The following is a 23,910-nucleotide window of genomic DNA, read 5'->3' as shown; positions in this document are numbered from 1 at the left end:
TAGAGACATAATAAAAACAAAGCACATCCCACACCACACACAGTACAGTTCATTTGAAAGTTGCAAACTTCCCCACTTTTTCAGTTTCCTTAAGTCCACTCGCTAAATTGTCACAATGACGAAAGCCCATGCATAGAGATTCTAAATACAACGTTCTCTATAAACTTGCTTCAGATTACACATAAAGACAAAGCAGGCGCCATGTAAAGCGCTCCTCCACGATCTTTCAACACTGTCTATCAACTCTGGCATACCATATGTCAACTGCAGAAAAACTACCTGGCATGGAACACTCAATGCACATTCATTCCATATATTCCACATGAATGAGTTAAGCAACATCACCCATATGTGGACATTTCTTACAATGAGGTCCAATATAAGACAAGCTCTTGCCTTAGAGGCCATTACTGAGCGAAAGCAACACAAATGACATTTGGAGTTCATGCGAGTCTCGGGGGATAAACTTGATGATCGGCACCTTTTTTGAACGGATTGTGGTGTAAGTGTGCATTTGTTTTGAAGAGATTTGGTCAAAAATATTTTCAACATGCCCCACCACCAATTTAGATGTGTTTAATGTACAGAGCTGAAGTTGCATGATGCCAGGTGCCAATGATCCAGCGGTTCACCAACAACAGATACTCTATTATCATATACTCACCTGGACCCATAATCACACGAACCGCTGGTTTTGGTCAAAGTTTTTATATATATTTCTCACAATATTCAGGATTAATTATTTCATACTCCTAACTAACCATTTCACTGATCAAAAAGTTCTTTCCTCTGGCCGATGGACCATTAGTTGAACTAGTTGATGGTCTGTAACAGGGCGAAGCCGAACGAGAACACAACCGGCAGGTCATCCAAGGTGATCGACACGCTGTCCCCTCTTTTCTCCCACCAGCAGACTAGACTGAGTGGATCCCCTCAGGAGCGCAGGCCCCCTTCATGCAGGAAGAAACGGGACACCGTTCCTTTAACTGGAAAGGGTTCGCGTACAGCCCCGCCCCTAGCAGTGACGAAGAAGAAGGAGGGGTTGAAATACCAGGAAGTGCACTACCGCCGGTGTGCGTGGACACCCGGGAAGGAGAGGAGGACGACGGAACGAAGAGTGAGCAAGAGATTCTGGACAGAGGAGCAGAGAAAGAGGAGGGAGCCTCGGACAGCAGAGCGGAGAGCGAGGACGTGGTGCTGGACGTCGGCCGGAGGAGAGCAGGTCGGAGGACGAGCCCACGAGAGGAAACAGTCTACGGGTTACGAGAGCAGGAGGCCAACGACACCGTGAGCCGCCCAGCCACGTTCCCGGAGGAGCGTGGCTCTCGCAGGTACGCGAGCGCTTCACGGGCTGGGTGGGGAGAAAGGGTGGGTGTCCGTAAAAGGGAGGGGGGGGGAATAAGGGGACATCTGGGCACTGACTGTGGCTGTGCTGGTGAAGATCCCGATCACAACCCTCCCCGAGCACCCAGTCACACACTTCTTGACCCCTTGTGCACAGTGTTCCCTCACCTCCTTCCCTTGCACTAACAAAAGGAAAGACAGAGTGCTCACATCAGGTTCTTCTTTGTGTTTTCCGAGATCCTGGGCGATAAACTACCCTCAGACGACCAAGCCGGCCCGTATTGGACCAGAACCCGGGAGAGGAAGGATCACGGCGGGAAGGAAGGAACCCCGAGAACGGGCCACAGAGACTCCCCTACCTTATTACGACCCACCCCCATAAGAAAACGTGTGCACAAAGCAATAAAGACTCTAAAACCTCCAATACGCTCTCCCGTGTTATCTTCCCCTTCACAACTGGTGGAGAATGCGGGCACACTAGCCATCTGTACCCCAACGATGGACTCGCTTATTCAGCACCTGGTGAAGGGGCAGGACCAACTGAGCTGGGTCGTGGAACAGCAATTGACATCCGCCCAAGCCGATAGAGAGACATTCAAAACAGCGGTGACTGCCCAATTGGAGGGATTACACAAAACATTACGGGCTCAGGGGGCCCCGGCACCACAGGAGACACGCATGCCTACCCCGTGACCTTCCGGGATCTCCCTCCAGAAATACACGGCCGGGGAGGACCCAGATGCGTTACTCCTCAATTTCGAGCGGGTTGCCCAGGCTTGCAGTTGGCCACGGGAGAAGTGGCCATTCTTTTTGGCTCCTTTGCTTACAGGGGAGGCCCAAGCGGCTTATCAGGTGGCCAATCCGGGAGGAGTGACTCCCTACGCCGAGATCAAGAAGGTGATCCTCGACCACCTAGGACTAGACGCCGAGGCATATAGAGTAAGGTTTCGGAAAGAATGAGGCACACCGGGGGAGAACCCTAAAACGCTGTTCTTCAGACTGAAAATGGCCGCCGATAAATGGCTGACACCAGCCACTAGTACCAAAGAAGACATAATGGACCGGATATATCTAGAACAGTTTTTGGAAGCCTTACTCTATAATACCCAAAAATGGTTGCGCCAACACCTTCGTCTCACCACCGGACAAGCCATGGAAATGGCTGCAACCTATGCTCGGGCACAGCCTAAAAAACCGGCATGGGAACCCGAGAAACCAACTCGCCCCGCCGGGACCCGATACGATCGGAAAAACCGCCCAGAATCCTCAAAGATTCCCTCTACGCGGCCAGCAGTGCCAACGTTCAGAGGACCCCAGTGCTTCGAATGCGGGGCCTGGGGCCACATCGCCCGACTATGCCCACAACGGAAAACGGCGGAGGAGCCCATGGAGGTAGGCTACGTCCCCAGGTCGATCCTCTATACCGCCGAATTGGGGAGTGCATTCCATGCAAGTGTACGGGTGAATGGGAAAACCTTGAAAGCCCTACTAGTCTCAGGTTGTCGACAGTCCGTAGTACAGGGAGAATTTGTACGATCCCACCAGATCCTCGCTGACACGCAGGTACACGTCAGATGTGTGCATGGAGACATCAAACCCTACCCAGTCGCCATCATACCCATTGGCTTGCCCGACGGCCTGCTTTGCTCTGCCAGGGTGGGTGTGCTAGAATCCCTACCGGAAGACCTTATCCTGGGAACAGACAACCCCAAGTTTCTGGACCTATTCACTAAAACCTTGCAACAACAGGCCGCATCACGGGGCACGAGGTCGGTCCCTAGTTTTCCCCTCTACTCTGACCACCCCCGAGCCCTGGGTATTGGACAGGAGTTTTAAGTTTGCACAGGCGAACGATGCCTCACTAGGCAATGCATGGGAGCAGGCTCACCGAGATCAGGATAACCCCGATCCATCATTCCCTCGTTTTCTCATAAAGGAGGGACTACTATACAGGCAAGGAAACAGGGAAGACCCCCACCAGCTAATTGTCCCGACGACCTTTCGAGATCAGATCATGTTCTTCTCCCACTCCCACTTAACGGCAGGGCACATAGGAAGCGAAAAAACCACACGGAATGTGCTGCGCCACTTCTACTGGCCTGGGGTATACCGGGATATCAAGACCCACTGCCAGGCTTGTGAAATATGTCAAAAGAAAAACACCCATCGCCCCACAGCGGCGCCTCTCCAGCCACTTCCGATCATAGGAACCCCGTTTGAACGAGTGGGGATGGACCTCATAGGACCCTTGCCAAAAACCCGCAGGGGAAACCAGTATGCGCTCGTCATAGTCGACTACGCTACCAGGTTCTCCAAAGCGTTCCCCTTAAAATCCCCTACATCCCATCTCATTGCAGAGCGCTTCTTGGAACTCTTTTCCAGAGTAGGGTTCCCCAAAGAAATCCTAACAGATCAAGGGACCCCGTTCATATCCCGCTTGATGAAAGAGGTGTGTGGGCTTCTTCAGCTAAGGCAGATCTGTACGGCAGTATACCATCCCCAAACCGACGGCCTGGTCGAGAGGTATAACGGGACGCTGAAAGCCACGTTAAAGAAAATGCTGACGGTGAACGGAAAAGAATGGGATCAACTACTCCCCTTGGCCCTGTACGTCATACGGGGACAAAGACAGAGCAGTCTCGGATGCTCCTCATTCGAGATGCTGTACGGACGACAACCACAGACGCTCCTGGACAGGACCAAAGAGGCCTGGGAGAAGGAAGAAGGCGAACAGGAAAGGGGGATGCTCGAATATACGAAAGCCCTAAAGTCCAGAATAGGGAAACTGATGGATTTAGCCTACTCCAATTTGGAGAAAAACCAGAAGACCCAGAAAGCCTATTATGACAAAGGCAAGAAGTGGAGACGATTAGACATCGGTGATTGGGCCCTGGTCCTCCTTCCCTCATCCACCAAGAAGTTCCAATCGGAATGGAAGGGGCCATATAAAGTGGTGAGGACTATAGGGAAAACCAGCTATCAGCTCCAAGTTAACGCCAGGAAGCAACAAACCTATCACATCAACTTGTTGAAAAAATGGATAGGACCCCCACCAAAGCCAGCCAACTTGACCCTACCGATGCTTGCCCCTTCCCTCTCCACTCTGTCTGACCTAGTGGTGAATGACGACCTTACGGATCTGGAAAAAGAGGACCTCCGAAGTGCCTTATTGCCCTTCGCCGCCCTCTTTTCGGATCAGTCGGGCAAAACCTCCTTGACCGAACACCGCATTGAAACCACACCAGGCCGGGTCATTAAACAGCGCCCCTACCGTATACCAGCAGCCAGGAGATCAGCCATACAAAAAGAAGTGGAGACCATGCTGAAACTGGGGGTGATAAGGCCCTCGAGGAGTGAGTGGTCTTCCCCCATCGTCATGGTACCAAAACCCGACGGGAGTATGAGATTTTGTATGGATTTCAGAGCCCTGAATGAAATCTCCTTGTTCGATGCCTACCCCATCCCTCGTATTGATGAGCTGATCGAGAAGTTGGGAGACGCCAAGTTCATCACGACCTTAGACCTAACCAAAGGGTACTGGCAGGTACCCTTGCGCGAAGAAGACCGAAAGAAAACCGCCTTCGCCACCCCGGACGGACTATACCAGTTTACGGTATTGCCCTTCGGCTTACACGGAGCCCCCGCAACATTCCAGCGCCTTATGAATACAATGATCGGTGACTACCAGTCGATTTCATCTGCCTACCTCGATGATATGGTGATTTTTAGCACCAACTGGGAACTACATTTACACCATCTCCGAACCATTTTAGAGGCCCTACAATGGGCGGGATTACACGTGAACGCAAAAAAATCCAGGGTGGGATACCACAAGGGGAGATACCTAGGATACGTGTTGGGACACGGCATGATAGAGCCCCAGATAGAAAAGGTCAGGGCAATAGCGGAAACCTCCTTTCCCAGAACAAAGAAAGAAATGAGAGGATTTTTAGGATTGATAGGGTATTACCGTCGCTTCATTCCCCAGTTTTCAGAAATAGCCACCCCCTCACGGACACTCTCAAACAAGACGTGAGGTCCCAGACCCTACTAACTCCCTCCCCCGCTATGTGGAAAGCATTTAATGCCTCGAAGCGAGTGATCACCACCAGTCCCGTATTGTCCTCACCTGACTTTTCCCGCCCGTTCGTTCTTCACATCGATGCCTCTGACTATGGCATTGGGGCTGTCCTCTCCCAACAAAACCCGGAAGGTACCGATCATCCCATCTTATACATCAGTAGAAAATTGTTCCCACAAGAGTTGAAATACCCCACGGTTGAAAAAGAGTGCTTAGCGATAAAATGGGCTGTCGACAAGCTGAGGTATTATCTTGAGGGCCGTCCCTTCACCCTTTTCACCGATCACGCTCCCTTGCAGTGGATGAGCCGCAACATCTCCCTGAATCCGAGAGTGATGCGTTGGTTTCCCTCCCTCCAGCCATTCTCCTTTACAATACAGCATAGGAAAGGCTCGGAGAACAAATGTGCTGATTACCTCTCTCGCAATCCTCTCCCCAATCGGGAGATTCCTAGGAGGGAGGTGTGTAACAGGGCGAAGCCGAACGAGAACACAACCGGCAGGTCATCCAAGGTGATCGACACGCTGTCCCCTCTTTTCTCCCACCAACAGACTGAGTGGATCCCCTCAGGAGCGCAGGCCCCCTTCGTGCAGGAAGAAACGGGACACCGTTCCTTTAACTGGAAAGGTTCGCGTACAGCTCCGCCCCTAGCAGTGACGAAGAAGAAGGAGGGGTTGAAATACCAGGAAATGCACTACCGCCGGTGTGCGTGGACACCCGGGAAGGAGAGGACGACGACGGAACGAAGAGTGAGCAAGAGATTCTGGACAGAGGAGCAGAGAAAGAGGAGGGAGCCTCGGACAGCAGAGCGGAGAGCGAGGACGTGGTGCTGGTCGTCGGCCGGAGGAGAGCAGGTCGGAGGACGAGCCCACGAGAGGAAACAGTCTACGGGTTACGAGAGCCAGGAGGCCAACGACACCGTGAGCCGCCCAGGTACGTTCCCGGAGGAGCGTGGCTCTCGCAGGTACGCGAGCGCTTCACGGGCTGGGTGGGGAGAAAGGGTGGGCGTCTGTAAAAGGGGGGGGGGAATAAGGGGGCGTCTGGGCACTGACTGTTGCTGTGCTGGTGAAGATCCCGATCACAACCCTCCTTGGGCACCCAGTCACACACTTCTTGACCCCTTGTGCACAGAGTGTTCCCTCACCTCCTTCCCTTGCACTAACAAAAGGAAAGACAGAGTGCTCACATCAGGTTCTTCTTTGTGTTTTCCGAGATCCTGGGCGATAAACTACCCTCAGACGACCAAGCCGGCCCGTATTGGACCAGAACCCGGGAGAGGAAGGATCACGGCGGGAAGGAAGGAACCCCGAGAACGGGCCACAGAGACTCCCCTACCTTATTACCGACCCACCCCCATAAGAAAACGTGTGCACAAAGCAATAAAGACTCTAAAACCTCCAATACGCTCTCCCGTGTTATCTTCCCCTTCACATGGTCATAACATAACTCTAACTACTCTTTATTTAAAGTAAATAACCACAGACTCAGGAAGTTTTAAATCTTTATCTAAATTAAATGCATGTGAACCATTCCAAAATACAGTGCAGTCACCACCGTTCATAGGAGAGAAATTCAATTCATTAAACACAAACAACATTTACCTCGACTCAAGCAATCACCAATGTTCTGAAAGGTACAGGACAGAGAGAAAAGGACATCTGTAAATAACAAGAAATTATATTTACCAAGGATGGTGTGAAAGACCAACCCCCTGGCCAAAGGGCTGGTAAGGGTCCCCCGGGATGGGTCAGGAGACAAAGACTACAGGACAGGATAGCTGACCTCTCTATAATACCGACAATTGCGCCGCACCCCTCTCTGACACTCTCTTCCTCCTCGAGATTCTTCCGCGATCTTCTGATCTAACCCAATTAAATTAGGATAAAAAGTTTTGCTTCAGGTTCTGCATTCGGCTCTTCATCAGCATCTTACAGCATCTCTCCCAGCATCAGCATGGCTCCATCATCTGCATTCAGCAATTCTTCATCTGACTAACTAACTAAAACTACCTTAGTTATACGTTTCGTTCTTCATGTTCCACCCACTAAAGTTTAAATATCGTAAAACTACGAAATATGATTGGTCAGGCAAGGGGGAAGCTCCATCACACCATACTTTCTTGTCATTAAAATCAGTTCAACTATTGTTCGCAAACCCATCCCCTTGATTTTTATTCATAAATGTAGTTCTCATATGTCTTAGTTCATTTTGAAACAATTTAATAACATTCTGAATCGTTGAACTCTTCACTATCTGTTCCCATGCTTGTACCACTCAATCTTGGCTCCCTTTCAAATGTACAGTCATGGCCTTCATGGCTTCACCCAGTGGGAATGTGCGGACTTCGCATCACTCCATTCAAGCCGGTTATGCAAATGAGGCCCAAATTCGCACTTGTGATATAGTCAGAAAGACTGATATTAGTTTCACAAATAAAGTGGTCGCACTGTATACCACCCACCTCTACTCTGTTCCCTTTTACTCATTAATAATTATCCCACATAAGCATTAGTAAAATAGCTTGTTTTCATCTAAAATAAGCCGATACCATGCATGAGAGTCTTCAAGACTCCATTTTAGTATCTTCTGCTCATGCGCCAGAATTTCCCTCCAAGCAATAATACGCTATACTATATAGATGCAGTTGATGCATGCGCACAACAGTATCCCCGTTTAAGGCGGTATTAGTCCGTCTTCATTGTTATCCGCATTATTACACACATAAGCAAGCTTCACTAACGCTCATGTTCATGTGATGCGTATTAGTTATTCACGAAACATGATCAATAACTTTGTTAGTGAGTTAACGAGTGGATCGCATCAGAGCAAGTCTCTTTTCCACGAAACCTTGCTCCATCACCAGCGCCTGATATTGTGCACAGCAGCTAAGTCACCGCTAGTCTCGAACCTTTGGCCAATGGCACTCGCAAATTGAAGTTAAAACAACATGAAAACAAAAACTACAAGTCGCTGCATACCATGTGCTGCTGAAAGAGTGACTAGAGATGAACTGCAGTCACTTGGCAGCCAAGCAACTCTATTTGATGTATTACTTTTCCTGCTTTAAATCCAAGAATGCAAATGAAAACGGGCTAGTATAACTGCACACAGTTGAGGTGCCTCAGCAGGAGTTGCCACCTCTAAGTTGAGGGCGGCATAAGAGCCACCATCCCCTCAGGCTGCATATATGGTGTGGTGTCAGAACCTGTCCGTGGGTGTGGTTTGCTGCTTCCTTACCCAAGATCTTTCCTTTCTGTGCTGCCACTTTCCTGCTCTCCTGCTGCAGGGTCTGCACCTCAGACTTACTTGGCTTAGGCTGCCTCCTGAAGTATGGCATCCTGCTGGGATCAGGTGTTCCGAGGAGCTCTGGGACACTGCCACTAACCAGTGTTGAGTGTGACTGTTTTTGTGTTGGTTCCTGTCCCAGAGCCAGGGGAGGAGGGGTGAGGAAAAGGAGGGTGGGGCTAGGGTGAAAAGTGGGAGGTGCGCAGGAAAGAAGACAGGAAAAGCAGTGGTAGTAGTGTGGGCACCAGAGGGAAGAGCAAGGTGGGAACTAAAGTTGTGTAGTTGAAAAAGAAGCACACGCATGTGAAATGTGGGTGGTGCAATGTTGAAGGGGTGGGCAGGAAGCAAGGAGCGGGCGGGAAGCAGGAAGAAAAGACAGTAGGAGGAAAGTAGGTAAAATAATAGCGAGACAATTGGAAGATAGGAGGCAGAGAAGGAAAAGGAAGGCTCGAAATCTAAGACAAACGAGCATCAAAGCGGGATGGGTTTGGGGGATGAAACTGGCGCCCTCAGAAAACAGCATCTGACATTTGATCTCAGTGTTTGAATGCACAGCAAATGTGACAAGATAAGAACAAGATTTACAGGCCTGTTTACAGAAAGGGAGCAGACCTCAAAGGGAGTGAAAACAGGATTGTGTGAATTGATTTTCAACAAAGAAAAAAGCAGTCCCTAAAGTATATGCTAAAATGATGACCAGTGGATTGATCTAATACTTGGTCCCTGCTCTCAGGGATAGCTAAACCTAGGAAGAGACATTAAAAAGCACACCATGGACAAATGGGGAGAAATAGGAGAGCGACGATGGAGCCAGCAAATGGGAAGCCCATGGGCAGGCTAAAGGCCACAAAGAATATACAACATGTCTCGAAGAGGCAGCGCAAGTGCTGTCTAGCCGAGATTTAAAAAGCTCATCTAGGGAACAGAGCATCAGCACAGTAGAAGAGAGTGATTATGCTCTGCGGGAAACTGCCAAGCGCAGATAAAGAGGGGAGGATACAAGCTACAATTGCAATTTGAAATTGTTCAATACAAACACTGACTTACTGAAACCCCATGTAAAATAATACTCTGTGAAAGAACTCCAAGCTGGCATGATGCCATTAAAATATTTCTCACTTTATAAAATAATTCTAAGGGATAGTAAAGGTTTGTGAACTACACTTATAAATAAGCAACACGATAGTACACCCATTTTTCCACACAGAACACGAACAAGAGCAGGTGTAGCCCAGTTAAAAAATAAAGATGGCCTTATAATTTCCTCAAAAATGTATTTATCCTGATATTACCAGATTGATCAGTAAGAAGGAGAGGTAGACTAACAAGTCAATGGATGATGTGCTGCATTGCAAAAACATCCCATTGACTAAAACTGAACATTTCTAATATTGCTGGAAACTCCTTAAGAGTACATTTCTGTTTAATGCATGACTCAACCCTCACACGCATTCTTGTGTAACTAATTACATGTCTTAAAGGTTTATAAGCTAGGCAAATATTTTGCAAGGATGTTTCCACATATTAAAATGAAACCTCTACAGCCTTTATGTATGGTAGGTGTTACTGACCCCAAAATAAGCAGAGACCACATCAAATTACAACTGCTATACTTACCATGGACATCAGTGAAAGTGAACTCCAACTTGATGGGTTTTGTTTGATCCTCGGTTGTACTTCTGAGGTTGGTCTGAAAGTCCACATCGCTAAACTCCAAGGTCAGGCACTCCTTGCGAATGGCTCTCTCAGCCCATGGCCGACACGCCACATCTGGCCGCAGGTCTGGGATGGGAAAGAGGATACGGAGATGAGCTTTGGGGGCCTCAATCTTTATTAACACCTGCCGTTCTGTGGATGGTGATGACTCAACCTGAAGAGAAAGAAAGCAAACAAGAGATGTATCAAAGCAAGCAGAAATTAATCTTTATTCACTATTATTAGCCCCTAAATCGTTCCATATGAATAATGAGTGCCTTTCTGACTGGCAACTACACAACGACTCCTTATTCTTCTGTTAAACAGGTACTAACTAATTAAACAAACTTTCCTAAGGTGTAGGTTTTGCCACAATTGACCTCAGATTCTTCAACTCTAAATCAACCATTAGTAGGTACAAATGAAGGTTAATTACTTACACATCAATCCAGATGTTCTTTGATGTGTAGCTTTAACCAAAGTAGCTTATTTCCCTATGTCTATATCCCGCTGATGGTAGCGACTCTGATATTACTGGCCACAAGATCTCACAGAAAGTTTCCTTAAATTATGGACTTCCACTCTGGGAGAAACTAAATGTATGTGTGGAATGCCTCGCAAATATCGGCATCTTTTATTTGGTGAATTCCTTATGAGAAGCCATAATCTATTATCTAACCATCTGACTACTCATCATCTCCTTCATATATGCCTAGGTTCACAGTGCTGATGGAAAGGTATTAGTCTGAACAACATTTGTTAAATTCTTGGTTATATTCATTAAAGTCCTTAAAAATGAACGCATCCAGCTATGTGTATGACCCTATAAGACATCTAAGGAGGAGGTAAACCTTGTCTCCAGAAAAAGAATAGAAACAATGGCAAGGTAAAGCGAACATCAGCTTTACGTTCTTCACTTTTAATGCAGCTGTACAAAGAAATAACACGCTAAAAGTAGAAATTAATAAAGGGTTTACTAGATGAAAGCACTCAAAGTATCCTTTTTAAAAGAAACAACAGTCGTTTTCATATGCATGCTGCCTTACATAAAGTTATCCAAGGACAGTCACAATCACAGTATACAGGATAGTGACCCCCCTAGTCCTGCTTTTCATTTTGTTTATCTACTCAAGGACATAGGACCAAGCACATTTCATTCCTGTGGCTCTATTAGGGAGGAAGAATGTTTGTTGAAAGATTTCCTGATGGTGAACTATTGTCACAGGTAAGTAACCCTGATGGAGAATTAGCGTCACTGATAACTAACCTTTGCTTCACTATCATGTGATAATCATTAATATTCATATACAGGAAACAGAGTAGTAAGCACAACCTTTCCTACAGGAGTTGTGAGAGCCATAAGAAAAGACAGAAATAAAGACACTGAACAATGCTAAGAACACCTACAATGTATTCCCAGAAGGCTGAATTGAAGTAGAGGCATCTTTACAGTCAGGCACGAGAAATATAGAGCCTGACTTTGTTTTGGACTGATCTTCCATTATGCTATTTCTTTAAGTATAGCTATGGAATTGAAAGAACACCGAGTGATGAACCCAAATCCTGCAAAATATGCTTTATACCAAATGAAATGCTCTTATTGATGTGTGGGCTCTTTATGTATTTAAACAAGGGCTGGTATTCCTTACAGACACCAAGGGAAGGATGAAAGAATTATGACTGGGAAGGATGAAAGAATTATGACTTGGAAGAAGACAGTCAACCAACTTTTTTTGTTTTAATATTTTTATCACAGTTAGTAACAATACGGCCGATAAGAAAGCATCACTCAAAACACTGCTGACATCTCAGAATTTGACTTGGAATGTGAAAAATAAATCCAGACATTCCCGCCCACACCCAAAAGAAGCGGAAAGGAGAGGAGGCAAAAAAAGAACAGCAATTTCCTAATCAAATGTCTGCACATGTTCTGTAACATAAAAAACACCAGCACCCTCCATACTGCCTGTGCTTAATGTGGAGTAAAATGTCTCACACCAACATGAATTGGATTAACAATTGTGACTGATCTCCAAACTAGCACACACATTAGCCAGTAATGAATCTGCTGTCTCAAGTTGCTTGAAGATGCATGTAGACACACCACAAACAACGTTCATCTTGCCGGGTGTCAAAGAAGCCACCAGACCCAACAGAGTTTTCTGGACACTGTATAGCTGTTGCCCCATCTATTGATCAGTCTAATGTAGTCAGAATATATCAAAATTGTTAACCCTTCCAGCGTTGCCTCTCTATAGCAAACCTCAGCACTACCTCTTATTCTTCAGGACTTCCAATCATAAGCATCATTGTTCCTTTTTTCACTTCATTTTCCTTCATGCTATGAGAATGCAGTCTGTAGGCACTACACACTACAACTTAAGCAGGCGAGCAAAGGGGTAGGACATCGTGGTTTTAATAAATCGGTTTTATTGAGCACAATGGTCTCTTCAACCTGCTACGGCAACACCAACATCCATACATTAGAAGAACAAGCCTTGTCAACCAATGTTCTACTTCTGTCTGAGGGCGTATTATAGCTGTGACTGGTGTTGCACAATATTCGCAGTGAGAACCCAGACTACAAATCGAACAAGTTACTTAACTTCAGTAACACCTTATCTGGTAAAAACTACAGGCCATATGTTTAAAAGCTATTTTGCATTTCTTAGCGCGCTGAATCGCAATTTCGGCCCGTTGAGAAATGCAAAACAGCCTTTCCTAATGTACAAAGGCAGATAGGGAATTGCAAATTGTGATTCCCTAAATAGGAAATCTAGTGCATTTGTGCACTTTTGATGAGCATCAAGGGGGGGCCTTAGGCCCATAGGCCCCCTTGGTTTTGCATTTGCAAATCTGAGATTTCCTATCAGGAAATTGCAACTTTAGAAATGCAAAACAATTCGTACCTATGAGCCTTTAGACCACTGAATGGTTTAGCATTTCCTAAATAGTTATTTTCTAATAGCGATTCCTACTCTGAAAACTAGGGCCCAGAAATGGGCCAACGCTGTCCGTAGAAATCTGTTCGCAGAGCGGGCAGGATGGGTGGGTCAGTAAGGAATCTGCGGCTAGATATAGTCTGTCAGATAAGGCGTTACTGAAACTAAGCAACTTGTTTATCTGAGAGAGACTTCTAGCCGCAGATTCCTTACCTTTGAATAGATACCCACGCAATACCATCCTGGAGTAGGGTCTGCGAACTAATTTCAAATGAGAAAAGCCTGCAAGACCGAACGGGCAAAGAGCCCATCCCTGCAGACCTGACTGTCCAGACATTAATGTTTGTTGAATGTGTGCAGAGAAGCCCACGTTGCTGCTTGACAAATATCCAGGACTGTAACTCCACATGCTAACACGGTGGTCGCAGCTTTAGCTCTGGTGGAATGAGCCCACAAAACCCTCAGGGGGTTGCTTCTTGGCCAGTGCATAGCAGATTTTAATGCAGAGCACGACCCATCTGGAGATGGCCCACTTCTGCACCACCCAACCTTTCTTCACAATAACATATCCCATGAAAAGTTGGTCGTTCACCCCAAACTTCCATCTGTGATTACAGTAGAATGACAAAGCTCTTTTTGGGTCTAGACAGTGGTGTTGATCCTCTTCTTTAGAGGGATATGGAGGAGCATAAAAGGTAGGCATGGTGATAGACTGGCCTACATGAAAAGGGGTGACCACTTTTGGTAGAAAGGAGGCCCTTGTCCGGAGCACCAATTTGTCAGGATAGACTGAGAGGTAAGGCGGCTTAGATGATAAGGCCGGCAGATCACTCACGAATTGCCACAAGGAAGGCTATTTTCAGTGTAGGAAGCCTGAGTGGACAATTGTGGAGAGGCTCAAAAGTAGTGCAAATTAAAAAAGTCAAAACTGAATTAAGGTTCTACTAAGGCATAATGAATGGTGTAGGAGAGAAGGGATGAGTAAAACCTTTGAGAAACCTATGTGCAATAGGGGACTTGAACAAAGAAGGTTGGTTAGGCAACCGCAAGAAGGCAGAAATGGCAGATAGATAGCCCTTAAGAGTGCCCAGAGAAGAGCTCTGCTGGGCAAGGGATGGAATGAAGGTAAGACTTCAGAAAAAGGAGCAGAAAAGGGATCAATAGTTGTTTTGGTACACCATGTATAGGAAAGTAGGATTTGCTTTCATGGTCAACCCCACTTTTTGCTGGTATCACTATGTTTTCTGACTAGTCTGACTGCAATCCTGCTAATCAGGACCCCGGTCTCTGTGCTTCTTCCCTAAATGGGACATGGTGAGTACTTAGGTACACTCCAGATTGGCTACTGGTGTGCCCTAATAAGTCCCTAGAATATGGTACTAATGTACCCAGGACATAGGTACAGCAGGGGTCTCCCATGAGCTGAAGCATACATTATGCCACCCATGAGAGACCACTCAAATTGTGACTACAGGCCTGCTATTGCACCACTTATGACAGATATATGTTTCCTTCCTGCGGTTACTACACTTAAAATCTGTAAGTCGCCCCTAAGGCAGGCCTTTTAATCCTGAAGGCAGATTCAAAGTGTGAGGGTGCCCCTGCATTATCCGAGCACCCCTACAGCCTACAGAGTTCATTCTTCTGCGTTGTAAGTGCAATTGCCATTATGATATGAGTGGCCATGCGTCATTATGCGATGACCATCTCTAAACTGGCTGTAACAAACCCTGTCATGTTTGGTATCAGACATGTTGGAATCATAACCTCACACCATAAATGGTGTGGGAGGAATGACTTCATGCACTGTAAAGCTCCTCTGGGAGGCCATCAATGCTCCCAGTACGAGTCTTCCAGAACCGGACAGCAAGCTAGTGCTGCTGCCGACCAGAGACACGTTTCTGCCTTCCTTCTGCTGAGCCAAGCTCGAGCACGGGAAGGCAGAACAATAGGTATCCTGTCACAGGAAGGTGTGACCACCTCCCAGACAGGATTAAATGTATTGGGACAGGGTGGGGGCGCTTGCCAGCGCCACGGAGACTGCTTGAGGGGCACATCTGGAGCCCTCCTTGCATACTCCAGTTCAAACCAGCTCAGGGAGCTGTTGGCTCCCACTCTGGTGCGAAACTGGACAAATGACATGTAATGATGGGAGTATCCTCCCCACTGTCCAGCCCCTCCTCTGGGAGGGACACCTGAATCAATCCCAACCCTTTACTAAGGGTACTTAAGGGCTTACCTGAGGGTGGGACCTAAGATTCGTCGTGGGATTCAATTTCACATCATCTTCAACCGTCTGGACACTCTGACCGCGTCGGATAGACTGCATAGAACTTCGCTTTGGGAACCGAGACAGCAACCGGGAAGACTCTGACTTCTCCAGGTCTCATTGTCCTGCAAGTCCACAGCACCGTTCGTGTCCATGCTCCATACAGGTTCTTCACAGGGCCTGTGGACATCCAAGACACCCAAAGGAATCTCCATTGGGGTGAAGAAGTCACTCCCCTTCATCAGCAGGCACCGTAACGTAGATGACCAGTTTGCTGTCCCAGGGCCCCTACGGAATCCAACAGGCTCAGTAACACAGGTGGCAGCTCTACAACTCCCTCAAGGCCTGCACTGACTTCAGACAGAGTCTGAGGCCAGTATCCCTTGTTGGCTCCGCTTGAACCGAGCCCCTGTGTACCACATCGGCTGGCTGTTGCTAAGACTAGGCGACTCATCTCCAGAGATCTTCAAGTCCTTTCAAAGGACTTCTTTGATTTCAGTGGGCTTCCCTGCTTGCTCAGGGCCTGCTCTGACTTACCTAGTCGTGGTGAGTCACTTGGACTTTGCTGGTGCTGACACTGCACCTTCTTCGATTTCTACGCTTGTTGCCGTTGGCAAGGTGTGTTGGTGCCTCTGCTGGACATTGAGCCCCCTGGCTCTTGACATCTGATGTGGGACAGCTCGTTAACGGCTCCTTGTCTTCCACAGTGCCGCCTGGATCGCACAGCTTCAACTTCAAGGGCACCATCAACGATCCTACATCTATCAACAGCAGTGGGCATTCGTCTTATGTGCCTCCTGGTCACTCCTGAGTGGCATAGACTGTGTCCCCTCTGCTTGCAGGTTCTTCTCCTTCTGAATCCACCTTTGGGTTACCTCCGTTGTGGTCTACAGTGGTTTCTGACATCACTCGACACCTATGCACCCGGTTTCCCTGGTGTATGTATCCTGGATCCAGGGGTATCCACGGGTGGGGTGACTCTCCAACCCTCCATCTTCCAGGGTGTTTCTTCAGGGTCCGCTGGGAAGGGTCCTTTTCCTCTAAAACTGTAATCGCGACTTACCCATTGACTGCACACGACCTCCTTGGGGGTCCTGGGTAATACCTCGGGTGGTTCCTTGGGTTTCCAACACTTCTACGTCTTCTGGGTCCAGTCTCAACTTGAGTCTTGGTTTGCATACCACTATTTTAGTATATGGCTTGGTCTCCCCCTGGAGACCACTGTGTATTTGTGCTACTTATGTGCTCTATTTCCTAAGTATTGTGTGTATTGTGTCTCTATCTCCAGGTAAGTACAATTGTGTTAGTGAGTGTTTGTAATAAAATACCAATTTGTATAATTACGGTGTGTGATTCTTTTTCACTTAATCTATACCATAAGATTACATACTGGTAAAACAAGGTGGTTTACACTCCTTCTGGACTAAGCCTGAAGGCTGCTCTCCACAGCTACCACTCAGAGAACTTTTTAAGGTTGTCTAAGACCACTAAAATCACCATAAGGGTTGTCTGGATTAGTGCAAGGTGCTACACTTACATAAGTGAGCACCATATGCTAAGTCAGCCTCTCAAACCATGACACAATTTTTTTCCAACAGCAGGCGTATACTGTCTTGGTGGAGGGACGCCTGGCTGCCAAGATGACATTACCGACTTCAGGAGGAAGGTCGAAAGATGTCAACTGTCGTCGCTAAATCTCCATGCACGAAGGTGGAGAATGGACAGGTTCAGGTAAAAAAACCTCCCCTGCTGCGCCATAAGATCTTTCCGAAAGGGCAGCCAAATCAGAGGATCGATGACCATGCTCAGTAGCTCGGGACATTAGACTCTCAGGCCCAGTCCAGAGCCGTAAGGATAACTTGGCCCCGGTCGTTCTTGATCTTCTTGAGAACTCTGGGCAGAAGTGGTATGGGCGGAAAGGAGGCCTGAACTCCACTCCAGACGAGAAGTCTCTCAGAGCAAGAGCCGCCTTGGAAACTCCAACGCGCAAAACTGCTGACATTGCGCGTTCGCGGCAGAGGTGAACAGATGTAACTAAGGCTCTCCCCACTACAGAAAGAGACTTTGTGCCACCTCCGGATGGAGGTGCCATTCGTGATCTGCTAGGCATCTGCGGCTGGATTTGTCTGCTCTGGCATCCAGAGAGCCCACTAGATGGTGAACCACCAGGGATATACCCTATTGTTCCAGCCACATCCAGAGGCGCATGCCCTCTTGACAAAGCAGCCACAATCCCACACCACCCCACCCTGTTTGGTACAGCACCACATGGAAGTGATGTTGTACGTTAACACTTGCACTAGCCTTTGCTTCATTGAGGCTAGAAAGCCTATCTAATAGAGACTTCTAGATTCAGATTCCTTACCTTTGAATTTCCCATGCGTCAGGCTGGATCCAGAAACTTTTGTTGAGCAACACCCCTAGCACGCGCCATTGGGTAGTTCCATTTGGCTCTGCATGATGTCGTAGACATCGGTAGCGTCGGTTAGGACATCGCGGTGCCCATATAAGCTCCACCTAGCCATGCAGGCGTCCGTTCTTTTCTTTCCGCCCAAGTTCAGCTCCGATCTGGGAGAGCTAGCATTGTCGCTTTTTGACAGGCTTTTTCACGACTTTTGTTGACTTCCAGATTTTATGTCCATTGTGTGCCAAGGATTTCATCGAGGAAGACAGGATTTAAGCTATGCGTGGCCTGTCCCGGCACGATGTTGGTTACCGATCCTCACCTCGTCTTCCTTTGGTGTTTCGGGAGCGACCACGATCCAAAGTCGTGCTCCGACTGTCAGCCATGGCTCCTAAGACTTTACGGAAGCGGGCTTTGAAGCACCTTGCGGCCCGATAGCCGACACGGTCAAGCAAGACTCTGCAGAGGTCCCGGTCCCAATCTCGGAAGACGAGGTCTCTGTACCGCTCTCGGAGACCAAAGTCCTCTTCATCCCACTTGAGGCCATCGAGAAACTCGAGGATGAGGCGAAGAAGTCCAAGTGGACTTCATTGTCACCTCGACTGTCGTTCGTCGACGAAGCAGGTAAGGAGCACCAATCCTCCAGGCACGGTTCCATGGAGCCAGAGCTAACTTTGCGCCTCCCTCCTTTTCCAGGAGCCGGAGTGACCCCCACTCAGATAAAAAAAATTCTACAAGGCCATGTGCCGCGTTTTTGAGCGGGCCAATCCCTCTGGTGAGCCTTCGGGCCCGTGGGGTCGGAAGGGTCAGGTCGGATTCAACGCCATCGGCTCCGGCCATTGCGCCAGTGGGGCATCAGAGATCCAATAATGGATCTAGGTCGACGCCAGTCGTGTCATCGCGACCTCTCCCGGAGTTGGACCCGAAGTCGGTGCCTGCGGCACCGCTGGGGCCCATCGACAGCGCAGGCCCCATCCTTATCCTCGATGGCACGGAGTTGGAATGGCGTCGCTGGACACCGATTCCGAAGTGGATTGAACCCAGGGGTTTGCCTGAACACTTTGTAGATGTGTTGGGCTCAGGAGAGGAATGGGAGGGTCTATGGACACTCTGGAACACCAGGATGACTCTGCAGAGCAGTTGGACTGGTATGGGGAACTAGGGGAAGCCAGTGGACTGGATACTTCTCCAGAAACTGTCATGCTCTCTCCACCAACTGTGGCTGCGGAGGAGGGGGCTTCTTATGCTATGATGTTTAAGAGGACAGCCGAGATACTTGGATTGGAGTTGCCCTCAGTGGAGGTCAGGACTAATCTCCTGACGGAAGTGCTTCAGCCTGGGGCTTCCACCTCAGAACCCCTTTTGCTCTTTAATGAAGTGTTTACTGAGGTCCTTCTAGGCACGTGGTCCAAGCCTAGCACAGGGGCTCCTGTGAACAGAACAATTGTCCAACACCATCACCCAGCTCCGGGCGACCCCAAGTTCCTCAGCTAACACCCCAGCCCAGAAAGTTTGATGGTGGAGGCCTCTACATCACAGAGGGCGTTCCCTTCTGCACCTCTGGAAAGGAAATCCAAGAGGCTGGATTCACTTAGGAAGAAAATGTTTTTTCCTCCAGCCTGGCATTGCGGTTGGTGAATACCACGTGCTTATTGGGCCGTTTCTTCCACTCCCTTTGGGAGACGTTTGCGCAAGTGCCGCCACAAGTCCAAGAGGAGTCCTGGGCTGTGCGCTCTCCGACAGTTAAGGATGGGAGAGATGCAGCACAATTCACCATAAGGCCCGGACTTGATACGACGGATTCGCTGGGCAGGTCCATTTCCACGACAGGGTGATGCCCAGGCAAATCTGATGGACATGCCCTTTGATGGAACCTGCCTTTTTTGGGTAAAAGACAGATTCGCCTCTAGTGAGGTTCAAGGACTCTCGAGCTACGGCCAGATCCTTGGGCCTCTCTTCTACTCCTCGTGGCTAGTCTATCTTTCGACCCCTTTCGTGGTAACGGAAGGGGTTTCCAGCCGCGTCAGCCCTATCCTAGCCACCGTCATGCCCAGGCTTCCCAAGCCAGTCGGGGACATGAATGTGGTTCATTCAGGCCTAGGAATGGAAGCCAGAAGTCGTTGGCCACCCTGCCCCAGGCAGCTGCAGCCTCCAAGCACTCCTACTCTGGCTCTGCAAGACCACACTACTCCAGTTGCCGGGAGAATCCATCATCATCTCCCCCACTGGAGGTCCATAACATCAGACAAGTGAGTCTTGCAGATAATTCAGGAGGGCTATTCTCTTTCTTTCTTTTCCTCCGCCCATTCTGCCAAATCAGGAACTGCTGAGGAAGGATCATTTTAAATTGATCCAGGAGGAAGTTACAGCTCCCTTGGCCAAAGGAGCTATAGAAAGGGTCCTGGTTTCAGAAGTAGGCAGTGGTTGTTATTCCCGCTACTTTCTGATTCCGAAGAAGAACAATGGGTTGCGGTCGATTTTAGATCTTCTGTCAATCTCTTTCTCAAGAAGGAGACATTCAAGATGCTCACTCTAGCTCAGGTCTTGTCTGCCCTAGACCAAGGAGACTGGAAGGTAGTGTTGGAACTGCAGGATGCGTATTTTCATATCCCCATCTTGCCGGGCCATAGTTCAAGGTAGAAAGTGAGCACTTTCAGTTCACTGTGCTCCCCTTTGGCCTTACCAGTGCCCCTCGCGTGTTCACCAAGATGATGGCAGTGGCCACAGCACAGCTGCGCAGGTTAAGGGTGTCAGCCTTTCCCTACCTCAACGATTGGCAAAGCATCAGGGAAATCTCACAGACATGGTCCAGATCTCAGAAGGAATTGCAAGAGAACTGCAGTAGTGGGTCACGAACCACAATTGGGTCAACGGCAGCCCCTCTCCATACCCCAACCTTAGCTCACAGTTGTGACAGATGCGTCACTTCTGGGATGGGGTGGCCATCTAGGAGAGGTGGAAATCAGGGGACGCTGGTCTCCTGCGGAGTTGGGGGCTACACATAAATTTGTTGGAGCTCTGAGCGATTTGGTTGGTACTGAAGGCATTTCTTCCCTCTATCAAGGGGAAGCTATTGCAGGTGTTTGTGGACCACACCTCCATCATGTGGTACTGCATCAAGCAGGGTGAGGTGGGGTTGTAGACCCTCTTGTCGAAAGGCCATGCGTCTCTATACATGGTTTGAACAGCAGGGCATAACCCTGGTGGTTCAACACCTGGCAGGTTCTCTGAACACCATTTTTTTTTTTTTTTTTTTTTTTTAATTATTTTTATTGCAGGAATCAGTAAATCGTTACATAATCGGTCAGCATTATATGTCAAGCCAGATCAATGAGACATACCCCTCCGTCCCCCCACCATGAGTCGCTTACACAGCCATTTAGCCCACAACCCTGGGGTCGGGCGGCGGAATTCAATGGGGGCTCAGAAGGATGTCGAAGCTGGCCTGGATGACCCACTGTCCGTCATCTGCTTTTCCAAACAAGCCTATAAACCCAAAAAGAACACCCTAACCTGAACACACTACAAACCCAGGAAAACAGGTTCTCTGAACACCATGGCAGACAAACTCAACTGTCGATGCCTGGTGGATCATGAATGGCGTCTACATTGGAGGTGGCTCATGTCTCGTTCAGGAGTGGGAGAACCTTGGTTAGATTTGTTCACCTCCAAAGAGAGTGTGAGGTGTCAGCAATACTGCACACTGGAGTTTCCAAGGGGACTATTGCTTAGCGACACCTTTTTTCGCGATTGGCGCTCAGGCCTACTGTACACCTTTCCGCCCATACCACTCCTGCCCAGGGTTCTGAAGAAAATCAGGAGCGACCGGGCCTAATTCATTCTTGTGGCTCCGGACTGGGCAAGGAGAGTCTAGTATTCAGAGCTTCTGAAGATGAGCATCGATCCTCCGATCAGGCTGCCACTTCGGAAGGATCTTCTGTTGCAGCAGCAGGTGAGGGTTCTCCACCTGAACCTGTCAACTATGCACCTCCATGCGTGGATATTGAGCGGCAGCAGTTGATGGCTTTTGACCTGTCTCCCGGAATATGTACCATTATTTTGGCAGCCAGGCAGCCCTCCACTAAGACGGTATATGCCTGATGTTGGCAGAACTTTGTATTATACTGTACAGAAAGGTCTATTGACCCTCTTTCTGCTTCTCTTTCCACAGTTCTTTTATTCATTCTGACCCTTGCCCAGCAGGGCTCTGCCTTGGGAGCTCTCTAGGGTTACCGGTCTGTTTTTTTTGCGCCTGCTAGACCAGTCCAATCTCTTTAAGTCTCCAATTGTACATAGGTTTCTAAAAGGGCTGGCTCGTTTCCACCCACACCCATTGTTATTCCACAGTGGGACCTTAATTTGGAACTCACCTACCTAATGTGTGCTCCCTTTGAGCCTTTACATAACTGTCCCCTCCGGCTGTTGACCATCAAAACAGCCTTTTTAGTGGCGATTATATCTGCCTGGAGAGTGAGTTAGTTGCAGGCGTTATATTGCTCGCCTCCGTATCTGATGTTTCTTTCCAAAGTGGTGCTTCGCACCAGAGCTTCATTTTTACCAAAGGTAATGACCCCATTCCATCTGGGTCCATCCGTCATGTTGCCCACCTACTTTGCTCCTCTGCATCCCTCTAAAGAGGAGCGTCTCCACCGACTGGACCCAAAAAGACTGTTGTCATTCTACCTTGACTGCACAAAAGAGTTTCGGGTGGACGACAAACTCTTTGTGGGGTACATGGGAGCAAAGAAGGGAAGGTCAGTGCAGAAAAGGACCATCTCTCGCTGGGTTGTTCTCTTCATTAGGATCTGCTATGCCCTGACAAAGAAGCAGCCCCTGAAGGATTAAGGGCCCTTTCCACCAGGGGAAATGCTGCGACTACGGCCTTGGCTCAGTGTCCCCCAGTCCTGGACATCTGCCAGGCAGCAATGTGGACATCTTTGCACATGTGTGCAAAACACTACTGCTTGTCGGGTCCACAGGGATAATGGTTTTCCCCATGGACTCCTAGTCCGGTACTGAAGTATGTGTCATGGTATCACCCAGCTTCAAAATCAGTGCTGATGAAATGCCCAAGCATAAATGGGATGACACAATAGACAGTTTACAATTCATCATAGGCGCTGGGATGGAAGCCTGTGAAGACGCAGCGTAGAGTTTGCAGCCGTCAAGTCCACAGGAACTAACCCCTCTTAGGGGAGCAGCACAGAGGGTTGCGGGCCATCCTACAAAGAGCGGTAATCGCTAGCAGGAAGGCCTCACCTGTGGTCAGGAATCTCTAGTCTCTTAATTTTGGACAGAGTGGGGCAATAAGAGTCTGGCATTGGAAAACCGCAGGAACGGGACCTCTTCCTCGAGCAAAAAAGGATCTCTCGTTCCAATGGCACCACTCATGTTTTTTTGTGGGAAGAGTTATTAGGAGAATGTTCCCTGTAAGGTGATTTGTCTTTGGGAAGGGGAGTCCACTTACTTGGAGTCTCCCAACAGGCCGTGGCCAAAATTAACTTTGCCGCCCACCCCCTCATGACCTTCAAGTGCCTTAAGGCCACGGTATCATGTCCTGATCACAGACACACATGCAGTTCTCAAAGGGGGCAGAAAGTGACATCACCTTGTTGCACCATCTGCGCAGTTTGAAGACTGAGGACCTTTGAGGAGATATGTAACCTAGTTGCTATTGGAAGCTGAGAAATTGGTCACTGAGACACCAAGAGAGCTCTGGATGGTGTCAATGAGGTGACGTAAAACAGCAACTGGCATAAGAGCTCTGGTTAGCTCCTACTGTACTGATGTGATGTCAAGTATGGTGGTGGACTCGTAGCTGGAGTAAGGTGGTATCACCTAACAGCAGCACTGTAGAGTCATTGCTAAGGAAATGTTTTCTGGACAAGTC

General features: G+C 48.5%; 1 protein-coding gene across 1 annotated transcript in view; it reads right to left on the bottom strand.

Moving 5' to 3' along the window:
- The window catches only part of ATG2A (autophagy related 2A), a 2,561,659-nt gene that overhangs the window by 1,933,092 nt on the left and 604,657 nt on the right, over positions 1-23,910 (bottom strand). The window contains exon 15 of the mRNA XM_085625535.1: positions 10,328-10,580. Coding sequence (XP_085481661.1) covers positions 10,328-10,580 — 253 coding nt within the window. The remainder of the gene's footprint in view (positions 1-10,327; positions 10,581-23,910) is intronic.

This window comes from Triturus cristatus, chromosome 9, assembly GCF_964204655.1.
Source record: "Triturus cristatus chromosome 9, aTriCri1.1, whole genome shotgun sequence".
In the NCBI taxonomy this organism is placed as follows: Eukaryota; Metazoa; Chordata; class Amphibia; order Caudata; family Salamandridae; genus Triturus; species Triturus cristatus.
Note: the sequence above shows the minus strand (reverse complement) of the source record. Positions and strands in the feature narration are given on the sequence as shown.